At 36.1% G+C, this 21,697-nt stretch overlaps 1 protein-coding gene across 1 annotated transcript; it reads right to left on the bottom strand.

Moving 5' to 3' along the window:
- Nucleotides 1–910: 910 nt before the first annotated feature.
- LOC111547999 (B-cell scaffold protein with ankyrin repeats-like) lies at nucleotides 911–21,564 on the bottom strand (the record flags this gene model as incomplete). Its single annotated transcript, XM_026455014.2, has 6 exons — nucleotides 911–1,629; nucleotides 1,886–1,950; nucleotides 3,225–3,280; nucleotides 10,524–10,553; nucleotides 18,428–18,491; nucleotides 21,250–21,564. Coding segments are annotated over 5 exons (525 nt in total), but the record flags the coding sequence as incomplete, so codon positions are not given.
- Between the last annotated feature and the right edge of the window lie 133 nt (nucleotides 21,565–21,697).

The raw sequence follows: 21,697 nt of genomic DNA, 5'->3' as shown, positions 1-21,697 counted from the left end.
TCAGTCATGAAAATAATACATGTCTCCAGATATTGCCAAATGTCTGAAGCAGCCTAATTATCTCACTTAAGAATCTACCAGTTTAAATGCTTCCTCTTTGTTATCCTAGAAAATTGACTAGATTGAAAATAAGCAAGTTAATATTCAAAATAAAACTCTTTTGATAACATTTAATACCAGTTCAAACTTCTCTAGAATTCAGAGTGCTGGTAAATTTAATAACCTAAGGAAGGGGATGGCTCTTGGCTTAAGTTAGGAGTAATGGCTTGGGAATATATTTAATTTGAAGAAGGGATGATGAAAAATATATGATATACAAACTCCGAAAATTCAGTTCAAAATCTTCAGAAGATTTTACATTTGGGCCTTTCCTTTCTGGCAGTGGCTATGGCTCTTTTAGAAATGCTCCAAATCTCCAAGGAAATGTCTTATTTCTTTTTCTTATCTTTGGATGGGACAGCCCGCAGAAATGGAGGCTTAGTGTGTGAAAGGACATACCAGTTCTTGAAATGTTGGATGTAAAACTATGGACTGAATTTCCAAATATCATAATCAAAAGCACTTTTTGTTAGGGATTAATCAAGCTACTATATTATTTTTTAAAACTTGAGCTTATTTTGAGAATGTTAACAGTTATAAGAAACTCATGACAAGTGTTTCGTAACATGGCTTTAAATATATATTCTTGTCACTGTTTAGAAGCTAGAAAAAAATCAATTGTGTTTACTATATGAGCCCTATACAGTAGTATTAATCACGTTTATTTATTTTAAACAATTTTTGGTAGACTCCCCACTTTAAACGGTTACCTGAAAAATTCATTGGCCAATACTCCACTTGATCTTAGCCAAAAGTCCGAGAAGTGATTTTATTGGCTAATTCTCATAAATTTACTTTAAAAACTCAGACATAGCTTTAAACATTCAATTTATTTGTGGCATTTGTACATGAAAATTATAGTATGATAAAATTGCATTGTATTCTAAGCTAGTAAATTGTTTCTAAGAAATAGGTTGATAAAATTGCAAGTCTTAATACAAAGGTAGGTTGTGAAAATGTGTATTAATTCGAGATATAGAAAAGTTTTCAAATAATAATGTTTTCAGGGTTACATGCAAATAGACACTAAATAAGACAAGTTTCTGCAAACATGATGTCAGAACTCTGAATGTGAGAAATTCAGAAAATGAACCAGATACTTAAAAAGCAAAAATGTGCTCAGTAAATTTATATTTTCATGGTTATTCTAAGGAAAGGAGGAATAATCTGTTGAGGTTAGTGCCCTCAAGCAGACCCCATAACTTTGCTACACAGCATTTAACTTCTCTGTGCTGTCTTCTTTTAATTTTAAAAATGGAAATTAGCTGCTTCAGTGGTGAAGTGCATTGTAAAATGCAAGAATTTTCACATAATGCAATTATTCTATGGTATTGTGTTTTAATCTTAATATACGCATATGAAGCAGGTATAATGACAATAAATTCTGCCAATAACAAATTCTGAAACCTGAAGGTTTGTTTCTGCTTTCATAGTATGGATTTGCTCTAAAGAGAGCAGGCAATCCAAATGCAAGCTTGCTTCACCCTGAAAGCAAAATGTCCGTAGATTCTTGAGTTTCATTATAATAACCTGGAAATGAGATAATAGGAAATGTATTAGTGAATAATAGCTCATCAATTTAAATTGATTAGTTGGCATTAAATCACCCCTATACATAAATCTTTCTACAGAGCAATAACCTTTAGCTTGAAAAATACATGTTAATCCTTTCAGGAGGAGACAATGAAATATTTAAAGAATTCTGTTTTTTAGACAAATGATTCCTTTAAGTCCCTAACAAGGCTGCTTTAGGTTTTCTAAAAAATATACATAGCTAATATTTTACCTTCTTCAATGATCTTTCTTGCAACAGAAACCAAATTCCTTTTCAACTTGGGGCTGAGCAGGAAGCTGGGAAAAGAAAAAAAAGATACACAGCTAGCATTTCTCAATTTGTCTCTATTTTAAGGTTGAACAAAGAAATATGACAAAGTTATAGTTGCCTTTCACAGCCATGGAAAAACAGGTTTGCAGAGACAACTGGCAAGACAATCTTCCATTTTAAAAGGAAACAGCATCATTGTAAAGTTCAACTGCACCCAAGTCCTTGAATTCAAGTTTTCTTTCCATTTTGAAGGAGAACAGTTTAAGCATTGGGAATGTGTATTCTTTTTCTCTTATTCAAAATCTTCTCTCCAAAATATATGCCATGTTTTTGCAGTCCTTCAGCTCTTATAGAAGAATCTTTGGTTGATATTTTCATGAGCCCTAAGGCCATAGTGCACCCCACAATTTTGCTACATTCGAATGAGTTTAATGAGTCTATAGTATACATATTATATAGTGTATACATATATATACATACACACAGCTTGGTGGTGGGCTACAGAAGAATAAAGAATGCAAATACTTCAATTAGTTTTTAAGGGTGAATGATTTTATGATTACTTATGACTTATTTGAAATATACAAGGAGTTTAAGTGGTTATTAAACTTTGGAAAATTAAAATTCTTTCATTATAAGAACTTAGCAAAGACTCTAATTCAGGATTTTAGCAAGAAATCCAGCTGCTACATTACCCTTGATAGCAGTGCAAGTGTGTTACATCATATATGCAGATAATTGGAATAACCTTATTTTTATGAAGAAAAATTGTAGTCAGGACATTATCAGTGTTGTCTTGAATTGGTCTTGGTTTTCCATTGCTGCTCTCTTTGCTTAGTGGCATCATTAGCTTCTCGTTAGCAGTTTATTTTCAATTAACTCTAGGATGTGAAGTAATGCATATTTAAATCGATAATATTTTGGGGCTATATTTTCCCTGCTAACGTCCTAGCGTTTAAGGACTATATACATTGTGATTCAAACACAGTAGACTCATTATATTTCTATTGTTAAAATACATGTATTGATAATTCCTCTAAGATGTTTTTGGTCTGTATATGTTGAATTTAGCCACACTTTAGCCTCAGTGGCTTTTTCCTTTGAGTTCCCTCTTTGTTTTTTTCCAAATAATTTCCTTAAATTACTGCTCATAGATTTTGTACACAAAGGCACACCTGACCTATTTTGTTCATATTTGTTAGAATGTTCAAAAGCACAGACAGGATAGAAGGCTCTCATGTTCTTTTTTAACCAAGTTATTTCTTTGCATTTTATAGAAATCAAAATAAATACAACCTACCTTATTGCTGAAGGGTATGTTATAAAACATATTTTCATTGTGGGCAGTTTCCTTACCTAGAAATACAAACTTAGTTATTACCTCTTTCTTTATTCACAAATTCGATGATTCATTTATTCAGTACTTCTTAAAAATGATTTCTACAAAGGTAGGATATGGGTGAAAAGAATTACTAGAAAGATAAAAGGGGGATATTGAAAAGGCACCCTTGGCATGTGCTGTTAATTTATCCTGCCCATGTGGATTGACTTGGGTAGGATACTGAGGACCCCCAGGAGTCACTTGAGTTTAGAAACAATCTTTCCAACACCTCCACTTGATTACTCCTTCCTTTTCTTTTCCATGTTCACCAGGATTGGTCAATTACAAAACACACTTTTCCATGAAAACCTGTGCCTTCTACTCCCTGTTCTCCTAGACTACTGCTCCTCCTGACTTTATCACTGGTATTCCATTTCTCATCCCAATCACAGGGCTCAGTTCTATGTTTTTTTCATTCTTGCAGTCAGTGCTTTGGTTCAGGCTGTGGACAGTTGCTTCTAGAACATTCAGCAGCTCCCTAGCTGACCTCTAGCTCCTCCTTACTCTCCCAGTATTCAGCACACAATCACCCCATCACATGGAAATGAGTGGAAATGAATTACCCTCTCAAGTGTTTCTCAAATTTCATTTGCTTTATCAATAACTCCCAGGAATCAAGCACGAAATTCCATTTACATATATCATTATCAGTCTTTATAGCAATTCCCCATTGTACAATGCCTTTTTTTATTCAGTATTATTATTATTATTATTACTATTATTCTTTAAGTTCTAGGGTACATGTGCATAACGTGTAGGTTTGTTAAATACGTATACTTGTGCCATGTTGGTGTGCTGCACCCATCAACTCATCAGCACCCATCAACTCATCGTTTACATCAGGTATAACTCCCAGTGCAATCCCTCCCCCCTCCCCCCTCCCCATAATAGGCTCCGGTGTGTGATGTTCCCCTTCCTGAGTCCAAGTGATCTCATTGTTCAGTTCCCATCTATGAGTGAGAACATGTGGTGTTTGGTTTTCTGTTCTTGGGATAGTTTGCTGAGAATGATGGTTTCCAGCTGCATCCATGTCCCTACAAAAGACATAAACTCGTCGTTTTTTATGGCTGCATGGTATTCCGTGGTGTATATGTGCCACATTTTCTTCATCCACTCTGTCACTGATGGACATTTGGGTTGATTCCAAGTCTTTGCTATTGTGAATAGTGCCGCAATAAACAAACATGTGCATGTGTCCTTATAGCAGCATGACTTATAATCCTTTGGGTATATCCCCAGTAATGGGATGGCTGGGTCAAATGGTATTTCTAGTTCTAGATCCTTGAGGAATCGCCATACTGTTTTCCATAATGGTTGAACTAGTTTACAATCCCACTAACAGTGTAAAAGTGTTCCTATTTCTCCACATCCTCTCCAGCACCTGTTGTTTTCTGAATTTTTTATGATTGCCATTCTAACCGGTGTGAGATGGTATCTCATTGTGGTTTTGATTTGCATTTCTCTGATGGCAGGTGATGATGAGCATTTTATCATGTGTCTGTTGGCTGTATGCATGTCTTCTTTTGAGAAATGTCTGTTCATATCCTTTGCCCAATTTTTGATGGGGTTGTTTTTTCTCATAAATTTGTTTGAGTTCTTTGTAGGTTCTCGATATTAGCCCTTTGTCAGATGAGTAGATTGCAAAAGTTTTCTCCCATTCTGTAGGTTGCCTGCTCACTCTGATGGTAGTTTCTTTTGCTGTGCAGAAGCTCTTTAGTTTAATTAGATCCCATTTGTCAATTTTGGCTTTTGTAATCGTTGCGTTTGGTGTTTTAGACATGAATTCCTTACACATGCCTATGTCTGAATGGTATTACCTAGGTTTTCTTCTAGGGCTTTTATGGTTTTAGGTCTAAAATTTAAGTCTCTAATCCATCCTGAATTAATTTTCGTATAAGGAGTAAGGAAAGGTTTCAGTTTCAGCTTTCTACTTATGGCTAGCCAATTTTCCCAGCACCATTTATTAAATAGGGAATCCTTTCCCCATTTCTTGTTTCTCTCAGGTTTGTCAAAGACCAGATGACTGTAGATGTGTGATATTATTTCTGAGGGCTCCGTTCTGTTCCATTGGTCTATATCTCTGTTTTGGTACCAGTACCATGCTGTTTTGGTTCCTGTAGCCTTGTACTGTAGTTTGAAGTCAGGTAGCGTGATGCCTTCAGCTTTGTTCTTTTGACTTAGGATTGTCTTGGCAATGCAGGCTCTTTTGTGGTTCCATATGAACTCTAAAGTAGTTTTTTCCAATTCTGTGAAGAAACTCATTGGTAGCTTGATGGGAATGGCATTGAATCTATAAATGACCTTGGACAGTATGGCCATTTTCACGATATTGATTCTTCCTATCCATGAGCATGGTATGTTCTTCCATTTGTTTGTGTCCTCTTTGATTTCACTGAGCAGTGGTTTGTAGTTCTCCTTGAAGGAGTCCTTTACATCCCTTGTAAGGTGGATTCCTAGGTATTTTATTCTCTTTGAAGCAATTGTGAATGGAAGTTCATTCATGATTTGGCTCTCTGTTTGACTGTTACTGGTGTATAAGAATGCTTGTGATTTTTGCACTTTAATTTTGTATCCTGAGACTTTGCTGAAGTTTCTTATCAGCTTAAGGAGATTTTGGGCTGAGATGATGGGGTTTTCTAAATATACAATCATGTCATCTGCAAACAGGGACAATTTGACTTCTTCTTTTCCTAACTGAATACCTTTTATTTCTTTCTCTTGCCTGATTGCCCTAGCCAGAATTTCCAACACTATGTTGAATAGGAGTGGTGAGAGAGGGCATCCCTGTCTTGTGCCAGTTTTCAAAGGGAATGCTTCCAGTTTTTGCCCATTCAGTATGATATTGGCTGTGGGTTTGTCATAAATAGCTCTTATTATTTTGAGATAAATTTCATCAATAGCAAATTTATTGAGAGTTTTTAGCATGAAGGGCTGTTGAATTTTGTCGAAGGCCTTTTCTGCATCTATTGAGATAATCATGTGGTTTTTTTCTTCAGTTCTGTTTATATGCTGGATTACGTTTATTGATTTGCATATGTTGAACCAGCCTTGCATCCCAGGGATGAAGCCCACTTGATCATGGTGGATAAGCTTTTTGATGTGCTGCTGGATCCGGTTGCCACTATTTTATTGAGGATTTTTGCATCGATGTTCATCAGGGATATTGGTCTAAAATTCTCTTTTTTTGTGTGTCTCTGCCAGGCTTTGGTATCAGGATGATTTTGGCTTCATAAAATGAGTTAGGGAGGATTCCCTCTTTTTCTATTGATTGGAATAGTTTCAGAAGGAATGGTACCAGCTCCCCCTTGTACCTCTTGTAGAATTTGGCTGTGAATCCATCTGGTCCTGGACTTTTTTTGGTTGGTAGGCTATTAATTATTGCCTCAATTTCAGAGCCTGCTATTGGTCTATTCAGGGATTCAGCTTCTTCCTGATTTAGTCTTGGGAGAGTGTAAGTGTCCAGGAAATTATCCATTTCTTCTAGATTTTCTAGTTTATTTGCATAGAGGTGTTTTTAGTATTCTCTGATGGTAGTTTGTATTTCTGTGCAGTCAGTGGTGATATCCCCTTTATCATTTTTTATTGCATCTATTTGATTCTTCTCTCTTTTCTTCTTTATTAGTCTTGCTAGCGATCTATCAATTTTGTTGATCTTTTCAAAAAACCAACTCCTGGATTCATTGATTTTTTGGAGGTTTTTTTCTGTCTCTATCTCCTTCAGTTCTGCTCTGATCTTAGTTATTTCTTGCCTTCTGCTAGCTTTTGAGTGTGTTTGCTCTTGCTTCTCTAGTTCTTTTCATTGTGATTATAGAGTGTCAATTTTAGATCTTTCCAGCTTTCTCTTGTGGGCCTTTAGTGCTATAAATTTCTCTCTACACACTGCTTTAAATGTGTCCCAGAGATTCTGGTATGTTGTATCTTTGTTCTCATTGGTTTCAAAGAACATCTTTATTTCTGCCTTCATTTCATTATGTATCCAGTAGTCATTCAGGAGCAGGTTATTCAGTTTCCACGTAGTTCAGCGGTTTTGATTGAATTTCTTAATCCTGAGTTATAGTTTGATTGCACAATGTCTGAGAGACAGTTTGTTATAATTTCTGTTCTTTTACATTTGCTGAGGAGTGCTTTACTTCCAATTATGTGGTCAATTTTGGAATAAGTGTGATGTGGTGCTGAGAAGAATGTATATTCTGTTGATTTGGGGTGGAGAGTTCTGTAGATGTCTATTAGGTCTGCTTGGTGCAGAGATGAGTTCAATTCCTGGATATCCTAGTTAACTTTCTGTCTCATTGATCTGTCTAATGTTGACAGTGAGGTGTTGGAGTCTCCCATTATTATTGTATGGGAGTCTAAGTCTCTTTGTAAGTCTCTAAGGACTTGCTTTATGAATCTGGGTGCTCCTGTATTGGGTGCATATATATTTAGGAGAGTTAGCTCTTCCTGTTGAATTGATCCCTTTACCATTATGTAATGGCCTTCATCTCTTTTGATCTTTGATAGTTTAAAGTCTGTTTTATCAGAGACTAGTATTGCAACCCCTGCTTTTTTTTTGTTCTCCATTTGCTTGGTAGATCTTCCTCCATCCCTTTATTTTGAGCCTATGTATGTCTGTGCATGCGAGATGGGTCTCCTGAATACAGCAAACTGATGGGTCTTGACTCTTTATCCAATTTGCCAGTCTGTGTCTTTTAATTGGACCATTTAGTCCATTTACATTTAACATTAATATTGTTTTGTGTGAACTTGATCCTGCCATTATGATATTAACTGGTTATTTTGCTCATTAGTTGATGCAGTTTCTTCCTAGCCTCGTTGGTCTTTACATTTTGGCATATTTTTGCAATGGCTGGTACCGGTTGTTTCTTTCCATGTTTAGTGCTTCCTTCAGGGTCTCTTGTAAAGCAGGCCTGGTGGTGACAAAATCTCTAAGCATTTGCTTATCTGTAAAGGATTTTATTTCTCCTTCACTTATGAAACTTAGTTTGGGTGGATATGAAATTCTGGGTTGAAAATTCTTTTCTTTAAAGAAGTTGAATATTGGCCCCCATTCTCTCCTGGCTTGTAGAGTTTCTTCCGAGAGATCCGCTGTTAGTCTGATGGGTTTCCCTTTGTGGGTAACCTGACCTTTCTCTCTGGCTGCCCTTAAGATTTTTTCCTTCACTTCAACTTTGGTGAATCTGACAATTATGTGTCTTGGAGTTGCTCTTCTTGAGGAGTATCTTTGTGGCGTTCTCTGTATTTCCTGAATTTGAATGTTGGCCTGCCCTACTAGGTTGGGGAAGTTCTCCTGGATGATATCCTGAAGAGTGTTTTCCAACTTGGTTCCATTTTCCCCCTCACTTTCAGGCACCCCAATCAGATGTAGATTTGATCTTTTTACATAATCCCATACTTCTTGCAGGCTGTGTTCATTTCTTTTTCTTCTTTTTTCTTTAGATTTCTCTTCTCGCTTCATTTCATTCATTTGATCCTCAATCGCTGATACTCTTTCTTCCAGTTGATCAAGTCGGTTACTGAAGTTTGTGCATTTGTCACATATTTCTCGTGTCATGGTTTTCATCTCTGTCAGTTCATTTATGGCCTTCTCTGCATTATTTATTCTAGTTATCAATTCTTCCACTCTTTTTTCAAGATTTTTAGTTTCTTTGCGCTGGGTACGTAATTCCTCCTTTAGCTCTGAGAAGTTTGATGGACTGAAGCCTTCTTCTCTCATCTCGTCAAAGTCATTCTCTGTCCAGCTTTGATCCGTTGCTGGCGATGAGCTGCGTTCCTTTGGAGGGGGAGATGCGCTCTTAGTTTTTCAATTTCCAGCTTTTCTGCCCTGGTTTTTCCCCATCTTTGTGGTTTTATGTGCCTTTGGTCTTTGATGCTTTTGACGTACTGATGGGGTTTTGATGTGGGTGTCCTTCCTGTTTGTTACTTTTCCTTCTAACAGTCAGTACCCTCAGCTGTAGGTCTGTTGGAGATTGCTTGAGGTCCACTCCAGACCCTGTTTTCCTGGGTATCAGCAGCAGAGGTTGCAGAAGATAGAATATTGCTGGACAGCGAGTGTACCTGTCTGATTCTCGTTTTGGAAGCTTCCTCTCAGGGGTGTACTCCACCGTGTGAGGTGTGGGGTGTCGGTCTGCCCCTAGTGGGGGATGTCTCCCAGTTAGGCTACTCAGGGGTCAGGGACCCACTTGAGCAGGCAGTCTGTCCATTCTCAGATCTCAACCTCTGTGTTGGGAGATCCACTGTTCTCTTCAAAGCTCTCAGAGTCATTTGCATTTGCAGAGGTTTCTGTTGCTTTTTTTTTTTGTTGTTGTTGTTGTTGTTTAGCTGTGCCCTGTCCCCAGAGGTGGAGTCTACAGAGACAAGCAGGCCTCCTTGAGCTGCTGTGAGCTACACCCAGTTCGAGCTTCCCAGCGGCTTTATTTACCTACTTAAGCCTCAGCAATGGCAGGCGCCCCTCCCCAGCCTCACTGCTGCCTTGCGGTTAGATCACAGACTGCTGTGCTAGCAATGAGGGAGGCTCCGTGGGTGTGGGACCCTCCCAGTCAGGTGTGGGATATAATCTCCTGGTGTGCCATTTGCTACGACCCTTGGTAAAGCACAGTATTGGGGTGGGAGTTACCCGATTTTCCAGGTGGTGTGTGTCTCAGTTTCCCTGGCTAGGAAAAGGGATTCCCTTCCCCCTTGCATTTCCCAGGTGAGGTGATGCCTCGCCCTGCTTCATCTCTTGCTGGTCGGGCTGCAGCAGCTGACCAACACCGATTGTCCGGCACTCCCTAGTAAGATGAACCCAGTACCTCAGTGGAAAATGTAGATCACCTGTCTCCTGTGTCGCTCACGCTGGGAGCTGGAGACTGGAGCTGTTCCTATTCGGCCATCTTGCTCCGCCTGTACAATGCTTATCTACATTTTGCATTTGAGAAAATCAAGGCCCATAGAGCTTAAGTGACTTGCCATAGGTCACAATTAGTAAGTTGGGAACAGCAGGATCAATCAAGAATTCCAAACTCACGGTCCTTTTATTATGTTATGATGCCTTCAGTGTTTCTGTTTTATAGTTGCTTCACGTTTATTTTGGATGTCAAGTCTTTTTGCATATAAATATAAAATCTATGCAAATTTTTACACTGACTTGCCTAATAACATTAGGCTTACATTAATATTGAAATTGATTTACTCTGTACTTTGTTTTAGTCTTCGATCCTTCAATAAATACCAAGTACTTACCACCTCGATGATGCACAATGGTGAGTTTATCTAGAAGACAAAAAAAAAAAAAAAAAAAAAAAAAGCATGTTCTACTGAGTTTTTTCAATATTTATCTTAAATTCTCTCTCTCTTCTTTTTTCATTGTTGGACTACTTGTGTTTGAGGTCGCCATAAAATCTCACAATCTGATCTAAAAATATCAACCCCAAATTTCTCTACCTCCAGCCACTGTGAGTGAAACCATGCCTTTTATTACTTTTGTCATTTTCTCTCCCAACCTTTGTCTCAAGGTATTATGATTTTAGATATATTTGATATTAACACAAGCTTGTTGCCCTGCCTTGATATTCCCCTAGCTTGAGCTACTTCATTCTTTTTTAAAATCAACTTTATTTAGGAATAATTACATACAATTCAACTATTTATAAGGAAAGAGGTTGATGATTTTTGAGAAATATATATGGCCATGTGCCCACCAACTTAATTAGGATAGAGACCATTTTTATCTCCATAATTTATTCCCTAATTCCCCCTTATGTCAATCTTCACTGAAACATTACTCATGGCAACCCCTGATCTGATATTGTTGCAGTAGGTACCTAGCCAGGCATGAGTGAGGCAGGAGAGGGCTCCACATCACCCACCAGGAATGTCAGGCGACCATCAGGTGATGGTTCGGCAGTTATCATACTGCCTTTCTAAAAATGATAATTGGCAGCCTGTCCCACGGAGAGGCAATTTGCTGATGGTCCAGAGTTATCTCACTAAAGTGGTAACTCATCACAGATGCCAGGCAGAGGCAATTTCCCAGTCAGATAAAAACACTTGAAATTGGTAATTAACTTCCAATAAATTCTCAGGAATTAGGTGAGTGAGCTCCAGCATGCACATTAAGAGACAAAATGGTGGAGTATGACCTTCCGGGGGCATTGCACTGGAAAAGAAAAGAAAGCCTCCAGTGGGGATGCATACAACTTTCTGAACACACTGCGCATGCTCACCTCCCAAGTGTAAGGAGGACACCATGCATGTGGGTAGCTCACTCTTAGGGAAGAATGAAGGGAAATGTGTGCAAGATGCTGGAAGTTGGCCAGCATATAAAGTCTTAGGATCAAGGTTAAACAGGGAACTTGACCTCCACAGTGCCTGCTTTGGTCTCTTTCAAGTGTACTTTTCTTTCCTTCCTCTTCTAAAGCTTTTTAATAAACTTCCACTCCTGCTCTGAAACTTGCCTCAGTCTCTTTTTCTGCCTTATGCCCCTCTGTCAAACTCTTTCTTCTGAGGAGAGAAGAATTGAGGTTGCTGCAGACCTGTATGGATTTGATGCTGGTAACTTGGATATTCACCACCCCTAACAATGTCTACTTCTATAATTTTGTCTAGATTAGTTTTATCTAGAATTCCAGATAGATGGAATACCACAGCATGTAGTATTCCTTTGTGTCTGATTCCCTTGTGTCTGATCCATCCTTTTTGTCTGTTATCTTTCACTCAGTATGTGTAATGTTTGTGAGATTCATTTATATTGTTGTTACAATAGTAAGTATTCCTTTTTATTGCTAAATAGTATTCCACAGTATAAATGTATCACAGTATAATCATGTATTCTTCTATTGGACATTTGCATATATTCTAATGACCCCATTTAATTGTTTCTAGTTTGGATATTATGAATGAAACTGCCATGAACTTTTGTGAACAAGTCTTTGTGTGAACACAGGCATTCGTTTTTTTTTGGAAAAAACCCTGGAGTGGAATGACTAGGTCATATGGTAAGTGCATATTTGACTTCTCCACAGTTATCACTGCACTTTATATTCCCATAAGCAATGCATACAATGCATATCCAGTTCCACATCCTAACTGACAGTCTTCTGAAATGGTAATTCATTATACTTTTTGTGTATTGGTATATCATTGTAGTTGAATTTGCTTTTGCTAATGGTTAATGATATTGAGCATCTTTTCACATGCTTATGGGCCATTTGCTTTCATAAACTAAGATGTGGGTACTAGATGTGCTCTTTGGTGCTGGGCTGTCACTGCCTCTAGCTCCTCTCAGCTGAAAGAGTTAAAGAAATATGCATACTTGTACACACAACCATATTTCTATATTTATCTCTCTGTAGTTATTTGTTATACTTTTACTTCCAATTCCAGTACAGTACCATAACAGTCATTCTAGACCTTCTTCTTTCCTTAATTATAACTGATTTCTCAGACAATAAAAAACCTGGCTCTCATTATCCATAATACTTTTTTTTTTTTGCCTATATTCCATTTTGCCTCCTATCTCTGCCTTGTCTTCATTTACTGAATATGCAAAATATTAACAAAGTTCTAAAAGTGAGAATTGTACAAAGAGGTATACTCAGAGGAGTGTGGAATTTTATTTTTTGAGTCAATTTTGGCAAGTTTTTTTTTCAAGTAATTTGTCCTTTTTGGTCTAAGTTGTTAAATGTATTGGCAGAAAGTTAATTATAATTTTCTTAGTATCTTTTTTTTTTTTTTTTTGAGATGGAATCTTGCTCTGCCACCCAGGCTGGAGTGCAGTGGAGCAATCTTGGCTCACTGCAACCTCCGCCTCCTAGGTCCAAGCGATTCTCTGGCCTCAGCCTCTGGAGTAGCTGGGAATACAGGCGCATGCCACTGTGCTTCACTAATTTTTTGTATTTTTAGTAGAGACAGGGTTTCATCATGTTGACCAGGCTGGTCTTGAACTCTTGACCTCAGGTGATCCACCTGCCTCGGCCTCCCAAAGTGCTGGGATCACAAGCATGAGCCACCGCACCCGGCCAGAGCCACCACACCAGGCCCTTAGTATCTTTTTAATGTCTGTAGGATCTGTTATAGTAACACAATTTAATTCCTAATTTAGGTATCTTCTTATCTTTTTTTTTTTCCTTGATCATTCTTCCCATGGGCTTATCAAATTTATTTATGTTTTCAAACAACTCGCTTTTGATTTTATTTTCTTTTTGCTTGTGTCTTTCCTTTTTTACTGATTTCTGATCTTAATTATTTCTCTCCTCTTACCTCTTTTTGAAGGTTTGCTTTTCATTTTCTATTTTTCTAAAGTGGAAACTTAAATCATTGACTTCAAGCTTTTTGTTATTTTCTAGTATAATACTTATAGTAATACGTTTCCCTTTAGTTAACTGTTAACTACATACTTGTTTTACCTGCATTCCACAAATTTTGATATGTTTTTTCATTACTATTCAGGTTGAAATACTTTCTTATGATTTCTTATTTGATCCTCATGTTATTTTGAATGTTGTATTTAATTCCTAAATATATTGGGAGATGTTCTAGAGATATAATTCCTAACTGATTTCCAATTTACGTCTGTTGTGGTAAGAGAATATAAGATTCTAAAAGACTAAAATCTTTTAGAGAATATACTCTGAAGATTTCAGTCTTTAGAAGTTTACTGAAACTTTTTTGATCATCTAGCCTATGTTTCATCTTGGTGAACTTCCATGTATATACCTTTAATAAATATGTATTCTGACTTAAAAAATTTTTTTGTAAATGTCAGTTGGGTCAAGTTAGCTGATAGTGTTGTTTAGGTCTTCTGTATCTTTACTGATTTTTGTCTATTTATTCTATTAATTAGTAAGAAAGAAGTGAAAACATCTCCGAGTGCTGTCAGATTTTGCTTTAGGAGTTTAAGTAAAATTCAAATATATAATATAAAATTACTTTATGTTATGAGATATTTAGAATTGCTCTATCTTTCTAGTGAACTGCCTTTTTATCTGTATGTAATATCCTTGTTTATCTTTTGTAATACTCTCTATTTTGAAATTTATCTTGTGTTATGTTGATATATCCATGCCAGCTTTCTTATGCTTATGATTATTACTATTGTCATAGTAACCTTTTACCATATCTTACTTTCAAACTGTGTTTTATATCTAAAATATATGTCTTTTAGACAGTATGATATTGGATATTGCTTTCGTTTCCAGTCTGAAAATGTCTGCTTTTAAAAAGAAGTGATTAATTCAGTCACCTTTAATATAATTATGATATGGCTTAGTTAAATACTACCATCTTGTTCTTGGTTCTTCACTTATCCATTTTGTTTATATTCCTCTTTTTCTACTTTCCTGCTTTATTTTTGGTGAATCAAACAGGTTTTTTTTTTTTTTTAATAATCTATTTTATTTCCTCTATGGGTTTCCTAAGTATACTTATCTATTTTTTAAACTGATTTCTTTCTATTTTTAAAATAAAATATGCATCTTTAACTTAGATTTTGAGACAGTAGTATACCCCTTAGTACTTCATGCCTTATAGTTGACACATCACACTTCTTACTTTACCCTCTCCACTTCCTCTCTCCACTTCCTACTTTATAACTGAATCTTTATACTTTACCACATAACAATTTTGGAAACACATAATTCTATTTATCTGCCTCCGTTGTCCTTTGCATGATTGTTTTCATATTTCCTTCTCCATACTATAGAACTTCTAACTTAAGTTTTATTATTTTTGCTTTAAACAGTTGTCTTTGAAGTAATTTATGAGAAAAAGGAAAACATAATATTTTATATCTACCTCCTTTCTATAATTTTCAGTATTCTTTTTCCCACAGATTCCTTCGGTGAGAATCTTAGTTTGTTTGTTAACATCCCTTCACACATTGTGTGATATTTTTAAGCATTTATTCTACTGTAATTTTGCTGTGAATTATCTCATTTCATTTATCTTAAATGTCTTTATTTTATCACGTTTTTGATATTTAGAATTCTAAGTGGTCATTTTTTAGGACTTTAAAGATGTTATTGTATTGTCGTCAATCCTCCATTGTTTCTGATAATAAATTATTGATTTTTTTTCCTTTATATGTAACATGTGTTTCCTCTGGCTGCTTTCAATAATTTCTTTTTACCTTGGCTTAAAGTAGCTTGAAAATAAATCGGCTAGAAGTCCTTCTTTTAACAATTATGCTAATTTTGTTTTTTGAAAAGTTTTTTCAACAATACGCAAGTAGTTTGCATTAAATTTGGCAAGGTTTTGGTCATCATTTTTTAAAAAATGTTTTGCCTCTTTTCACTCTTTTCTCCTTCTGGGTTCTAATTACATGCATTTTAGAATGCATTATATTGTCCTAAATGTTGCTGGGACTCTGTTCATTTTTGAAGTCTTTTTATCTCTCTAAAAATCAAATTGGATAATTTCTATTGGTTTGTCTTAATTTTGTTTACTAACTCTTAATTTGTCATCTCCAATTTGATAATAAGTTCATCTGATTAATTTTTATTTATTTTATTGTAGTTTTACTTTCTATACTTTCTACTTGGTTCTTATATAGTTTCATTTTTTTTTTCTGCTGAGATTCTCTATTTATTCCCTCCTTAAAACCACATTTTTCACTAATTCAGTGTTTATAAGAAGTGCTTTAAAGTCTGTTTGCTAAGATCAACAACATCCAACATCTCAGGTTCCGTCTATACTTTCTTTTTCTTCATTAAGATGACAGCTTCCTGTTTCTTTGTATGTCTTCTTTTTTTAATTGAACACTGGACATTATAGATAATGTGTTGTATATTCCGGATTCTAGAATATTCTTCTGATGACAGTATGTTCTTGTTTTAGTAGGCAGCTCAATTACCAGCAAGAACTTGTATAGACTTAATTTTATTCTTTTTCACAGTGGGCTTTTTGTGCCCAAAGTGTTTTCTTTTTAAGGCCCTGAGTTTGTGGATTCAGTCAGCCTACAAACTCTGTCTCCAGTATAGATCTCGTTGGGGCTTGGTTTGAGATTTTGTTAGGGCATGTCTAGAGTAGATCTAACGCTAAATCCTGGTCCTTACTCATTACATCTTTTGGGTGCCACAGCAGAATGTCAGATATTTTAAAGAGGTGTTAAGATCTCCCTAATTTGACAGTGCCAGAACTTAAAAATTCCCAGGCTGAGTAAAAGAAAGAGAGTAACTTTTCCTCAACTCTGCTCAACCTTTAGTGTCTCTCTTTTGCTCTCAATGCCCCAGAAGTTGCTGTCTTGCATGTCTTGACTGTCTTGCTTTGCACAGGTACAGCTCATCTCTCAGCCACAGACTTGTGGAGTGCTTCCCATGGACCTCTTAGGCTACCTCTCTACACAGTCACCTGCTCTCAATGACCCACCACACACATTCTAGTAGCTTCAGCTGCCCTGAACTAGGATCTCTGCCTTCTCAGTTCAACAGAACTTCTTTGGTTTGCTCAGAGTGTAATCAGGAAATATTCCTCTGGCAGAGAACTGGGCCATAATAAGAGGCACCTCATGAGTACTGCTTGTCTCTAGAATTATTCATAGTCTTTGGCTACCTATTGTCTGCCTCCTAATATCACTTGCTTCATATATTTGCCCAGTAATAGTGTCCTGTGCAATAGAAAGATTTGTGTAGTATTATTTATTCCAGTGTGACTGAAAGGAGAACTAATTGATTCATAATTAAGGCACTGATAATTAAGAGCATTGATTTGAATTAAACAGAAATGGTTTCTCACTTCTTATGTGTGTCCTTTAACTTTTTAGTTTATCAGGACCTCAGTTTCCTTATTTGTAAATCGGAAATATTGCCCACCTCATAAAGTGATTGTAAGAAACAATAATGTATAGGAGATAATAAATGTTAGCTTTTTAATGCTCCTTGGTAAAATTATTTATATGATTTGTAACTTTATAAATTGTTAAAATTTTAATCTTATTCATATGAGAATGGAGGTGTCTGTCACCTATAAGATGGCCCTGTCTTTATGACCTTAATTATTTTAGAAAGTACATTTGTGTTTTACAAACATTTTAAGGTGCTTAAAGAATTCTCTCTAGAAAAATACATAACTGTGTAATATGAAGAGAAATGAATTTCAACATGAAAGACTAGCTAAAAGCTATGCAATATTAATGAAAATGGAAGAGATGGAAGCTTTCACACTCTTTTAGTGGCTGCTAGTTTTTGATTATCTATGCAGGGGTAGAGTCTTGGGGAAACAGTGGTCAGATAGTGATAACATAATTTATTTTTAATTTTTGAACGTGTTGTTTATTTTAGCAAAATTTTACCATCTTAATAATGTTTGGCTTAACATAGAATATCCCCTCCCCTAACCTCCACTGCCAGAGCAACTTTTAATTATTAGAAATTTTAAAATGATACACATGTTGACAATTGTGAGAACTCACTGCATTAATATTTTAACTTATTCAAAAGCATGTCTCTTTAATCATTTTTTTTTTGGAGATGGAGTCTTGCTCTGTCACCCAGGCTGGAGTGTAATGGTGTGATCTTGGCTCACTGCAACCTCTGTGCCTCCTGGGGGGGTTCAAGCAATTCTCCTGCCTCAGCATTCTGAGTAGTTGGGATTACAGGCATGCACTGCCATGGCTGGCTAATTTTTATATTTTTAGTAGAGACAGCGTTTCACCATTTGGCCAGGCTAGTCTTGAACTCCTATCCTCAAGTGATCCACCCACCTCGGCCTCCCAAAGTGCTGGGATTACAGGTGTGAGCCACCACACCCGGCCTTGATTTCTTATATAATGGATTATTAAAAAATTGAGTAGAGTTGTCCTATTTGCAACTTACATAGACATCAAAAGAAAGAGAGTAACAAGCATTTATTATATTTATAGCATATAAAATACTTATAGTCGCTGGTTCATTATGAACTTTCATTATGAACCAGAGAATATAAGTATTTTATATGTTAACTCACACAAGCACTCTCAGATGCAAATATAATTATAGATGTGTATTTTGCAGACAAGGAATTTCACTACCAGAGATTAAGACCCTCTCTAGGTTAGACAGTTGGGAATTGTTGAGGTTTCGATTTGAACTCAGGCCCATTCATCTCCACAGTCCCTGAATTTTCAACTTAATCACTCTATTATTTTTGAATAGCAGGTGAATCTTACTTACTATAGACATTTTCTTCTTCTGGCCTTTTTCCAATAATGCAATCTCGTAGTTGTCGTAACTTCTCCTTAATGTAGAAACAACCAGGACATAGTTATGATTTTCAAATTTTTATGGATCAAGATGAAAACATCAACTACTGTTAGCAATACCACTGCCGCTACTTGATATTATTTGCAACTTATGATGTCTCAATTGCCATCCTTGATACTTTCCATGTGTTATCTTACTTAATTCTCACAGCTTAATGAAGTGGATGTAAAATGTCGTCATTCCATTTTGTAGATATGGAAACTGAGGTACAGAGAGGTATAGTACCTTTCCCAAATCATAATTATAAGTGGTAGAGTCAAGATTGGATCCTAGAGTGCAATTCCTTGGGAAGCTGTTTTCCCAACCCGATGCTTGTGGAGTCTATATTTGCTATTTGGTGTCCAAAAGCAGAAGGGTTACACAGTGATGGTTAGCTGCTGCCTGAGCCCATCTCCAGCCCCTGTATGGCACATTCCTTCCCAGTGTTCTAATTCTAAAAATCAGAGACTTAACAGCAGATGAACATAACAGGATTCTTCTTCTTAGCACATCTGTGATCTTTCTTTGATTTCCAATTATTGAACATTATCTTTTTAAGCAAAATGTAAAACAAGCTAACATTTAATAATCTTGTTTTAGAACGGAACTTAAGAGTAGCACTCTTTCCTTAGGATTTTCCTGGAAACTTAGAAACCACTTTTCCTATTTGGTTGTTTCCATTGCCTTACAGATCTCTCCTACCAGCGGTGCCAAACTCTTCTTCAGGCACTCCGTGACTATGAGTAGGAGTGAGGAGAGTGAAGGGCAAGGTTTTCCCTTCTCCACCATTTCATCTTCAATGCCAGGGATTCTACATGATTCTTAGTTATTCTGGAAACCAGCTTCCACTATTAACTCCATGTTTGTGCCATTTTCTTTCTTAGTTTCCTAGGATAATTCCTTCATCAGTAATAATATGATTTCAGTTACCTCTGATAACTTCATTTATATTCATAGGATACAAACAAATACTTTTGCAAGCTGCAAGAAAAATATTGAAAAGTACATAGAAATGCATATTTGTTTGCATGTGTATGTGTTGAATAAACAGGAGGAATAGTCATCTTTTTGTTGTTTGGATTTTGGCCCAGTCCCTTATGTTAAGGACTGACTGATTCCCCTGACAGAATTCAGACCATCATTAAACTTTGTTGCTTATGGAAAGTAATCTTAGTATCTTTCAACCTTTATTTTAAAAATATATATTTTTAAAATAAACATGAACAATATTCATTATCCCACTATCACCTTATTATTAGGTGAGTCAGATCAATCTCTAAGTAGTGAGTATGAAGCACCTTAAATTCTTCCTAAAACAAGCTTAAGTATAAATATACAATAAATATAAAAATAGGAACAACCAGGGTTTAATGAAACAACTAGTGAAATATTTCAAAATGATATTTAGGTTGGATAACTGTAAATGGAAAACGTTATCATTTAAAAGTCTCAGGAGGATGAAATATAATTGACTTAATTCAACAAAATCTATACAATCTAACATTGCTAGGAATGTGATTTGTAGGTCTGCACCTAAACACATGTGTATTGGTGATGACATTGACGTGATTGAGAAACAATATTGTAATTCTAATCATGAACAATGAAGACTTGCAGAACTCTACAATCAGTATTCTTTAGCATTTATTTGGCAAAATAATTGCCTTTGCTTAGTGTCACAAAATCTGGATGAGGTTCAGCCACCAACCCACAACCATAACTGCCCTTAGAGACAGCTGGTTTCTAAAAAGGCACGATCTCAGAGGCACTGGGAAAGTCCCCTGGCCTATATACTGTATTGTTTGAAATTTCTCTATTTTGATTCTTTTTTATTGTTTAAAAATGTTTTCCTAAGCAATGACTTTTAAATAAAAATTATCTCTTGGAAAAGTTACAAAATTAAGCTATCATCAATTATTTATACTTTGGCCTAAATTTGCTTATTAAATGTGTTTAATCAAACAGCTATCTAGAACTGGGTTTTGAAGGAATGAGATTTCCTTGATAAGAAGAAAAAATTGTTAAAATATTTTTGGAGTGAAAAGGGATGGAATATGGGACTATGACTGTGTTATCTCTCACTGAGGAATGCCAAGGGGTGTGTGCAGTATATTTTGTTTTCATTCTCATCTCAGAACCATGTCCTCCAATCCCATCTCAGGAGGTAAATCATATTTACAGAAAACAAGCTTATTTGAACTTAATCTTGGTATTTCTCTACAAACTGTGACTGATATATATATATACACACACACACACACACACACACATACACTCATATACATATGTAAATGTATGTGTATGTGTACATATATATAAATAAAAGTTTAAGGAGAAAGAAGATACAACTTATTGCATTTTATTTAGGACTGTTGCTTAGTGTGATTTTAGTCATTGTCTCATTCCTTTCCTTTTAAGCCTGGCATACATAATACACTCTTCAGTGTAAAGATGCTTTAACTGAATTTCAGCAATGAGATTCAAAAAACACTCACTATACTAAAGACAGGTATTATAAGCTGATTAGGTATTAGCTTTGGTATACTGGGTTACAGGATTGACTTCATCAATGGCTGGTGAACATAATATCTGGATATTTTCAAACATTTAATTGATTTCTTGAAGTATATTTCTTAGTGACTAGTTAAAAATAAAAGAACAGTTACCTGCATTCCTTGTGAAAATTAAACGTTAACAAACTAGGGGCTCCACAAGTGACGGAATGTCCCAGAAAACACTGGGGCCAGTATTACCTGCTGAATCATTTCCAGGCCACTTTTCGCCATCTGCCAGTGTTTAAATTTCTCCAGAGCTTCATCCATAGACATTTTCCCATTCTTGACTTTCTCTTGCAGGAGGATGAGTTCTTCCTGACCATCAGTTAGACAGCCCCTGAGAGTAGAAAAGGCTGGACTCTCTATCCGAGCTCTGTCTAAAATACAAGGGGAGGGCGCATTAATAGAAAGTCCAGGTGTAGACAACTGGGAACAAAAGCACTCTACAAATAAGTCATTGGAGTAACTTCTTCTTAACTCTCTATAAACAGTTAAAGAATAACCAGTATATTTTTAGTGAGTTTCTTTCTAAGGATGGAGGTGCCTGGAACCTAGTCTTAAGGGTTACAAAAATGTGTCTCATTACTGAGAAACAGAAAGGGACAAGGAGAGAAAGGACAGTAGCAAAAGTTATATACTTTGCTAG

The sequence above is a fragment of the Piliocolobus tephrosceles genome, chromosome 3, assembly GCF_002776525.5.
Source record: "Piliocolobus tephrosceles isolate RC106 chromosome 3, ASM277652v3, whole genome shotgun sequence".
Classification (NCBI taxonomy): Eukaryota; Metazoa; Chordata; class Mammalia; order Primates; family Cercopithecidae; genus Piliocolobus; species Piliocolobus tephrosceles.
The sequence above is the reverse complement of the archived record's forward strand: the minus strand, read 5'-3'. Positions and strand labels throughout refer to the sequence as shown.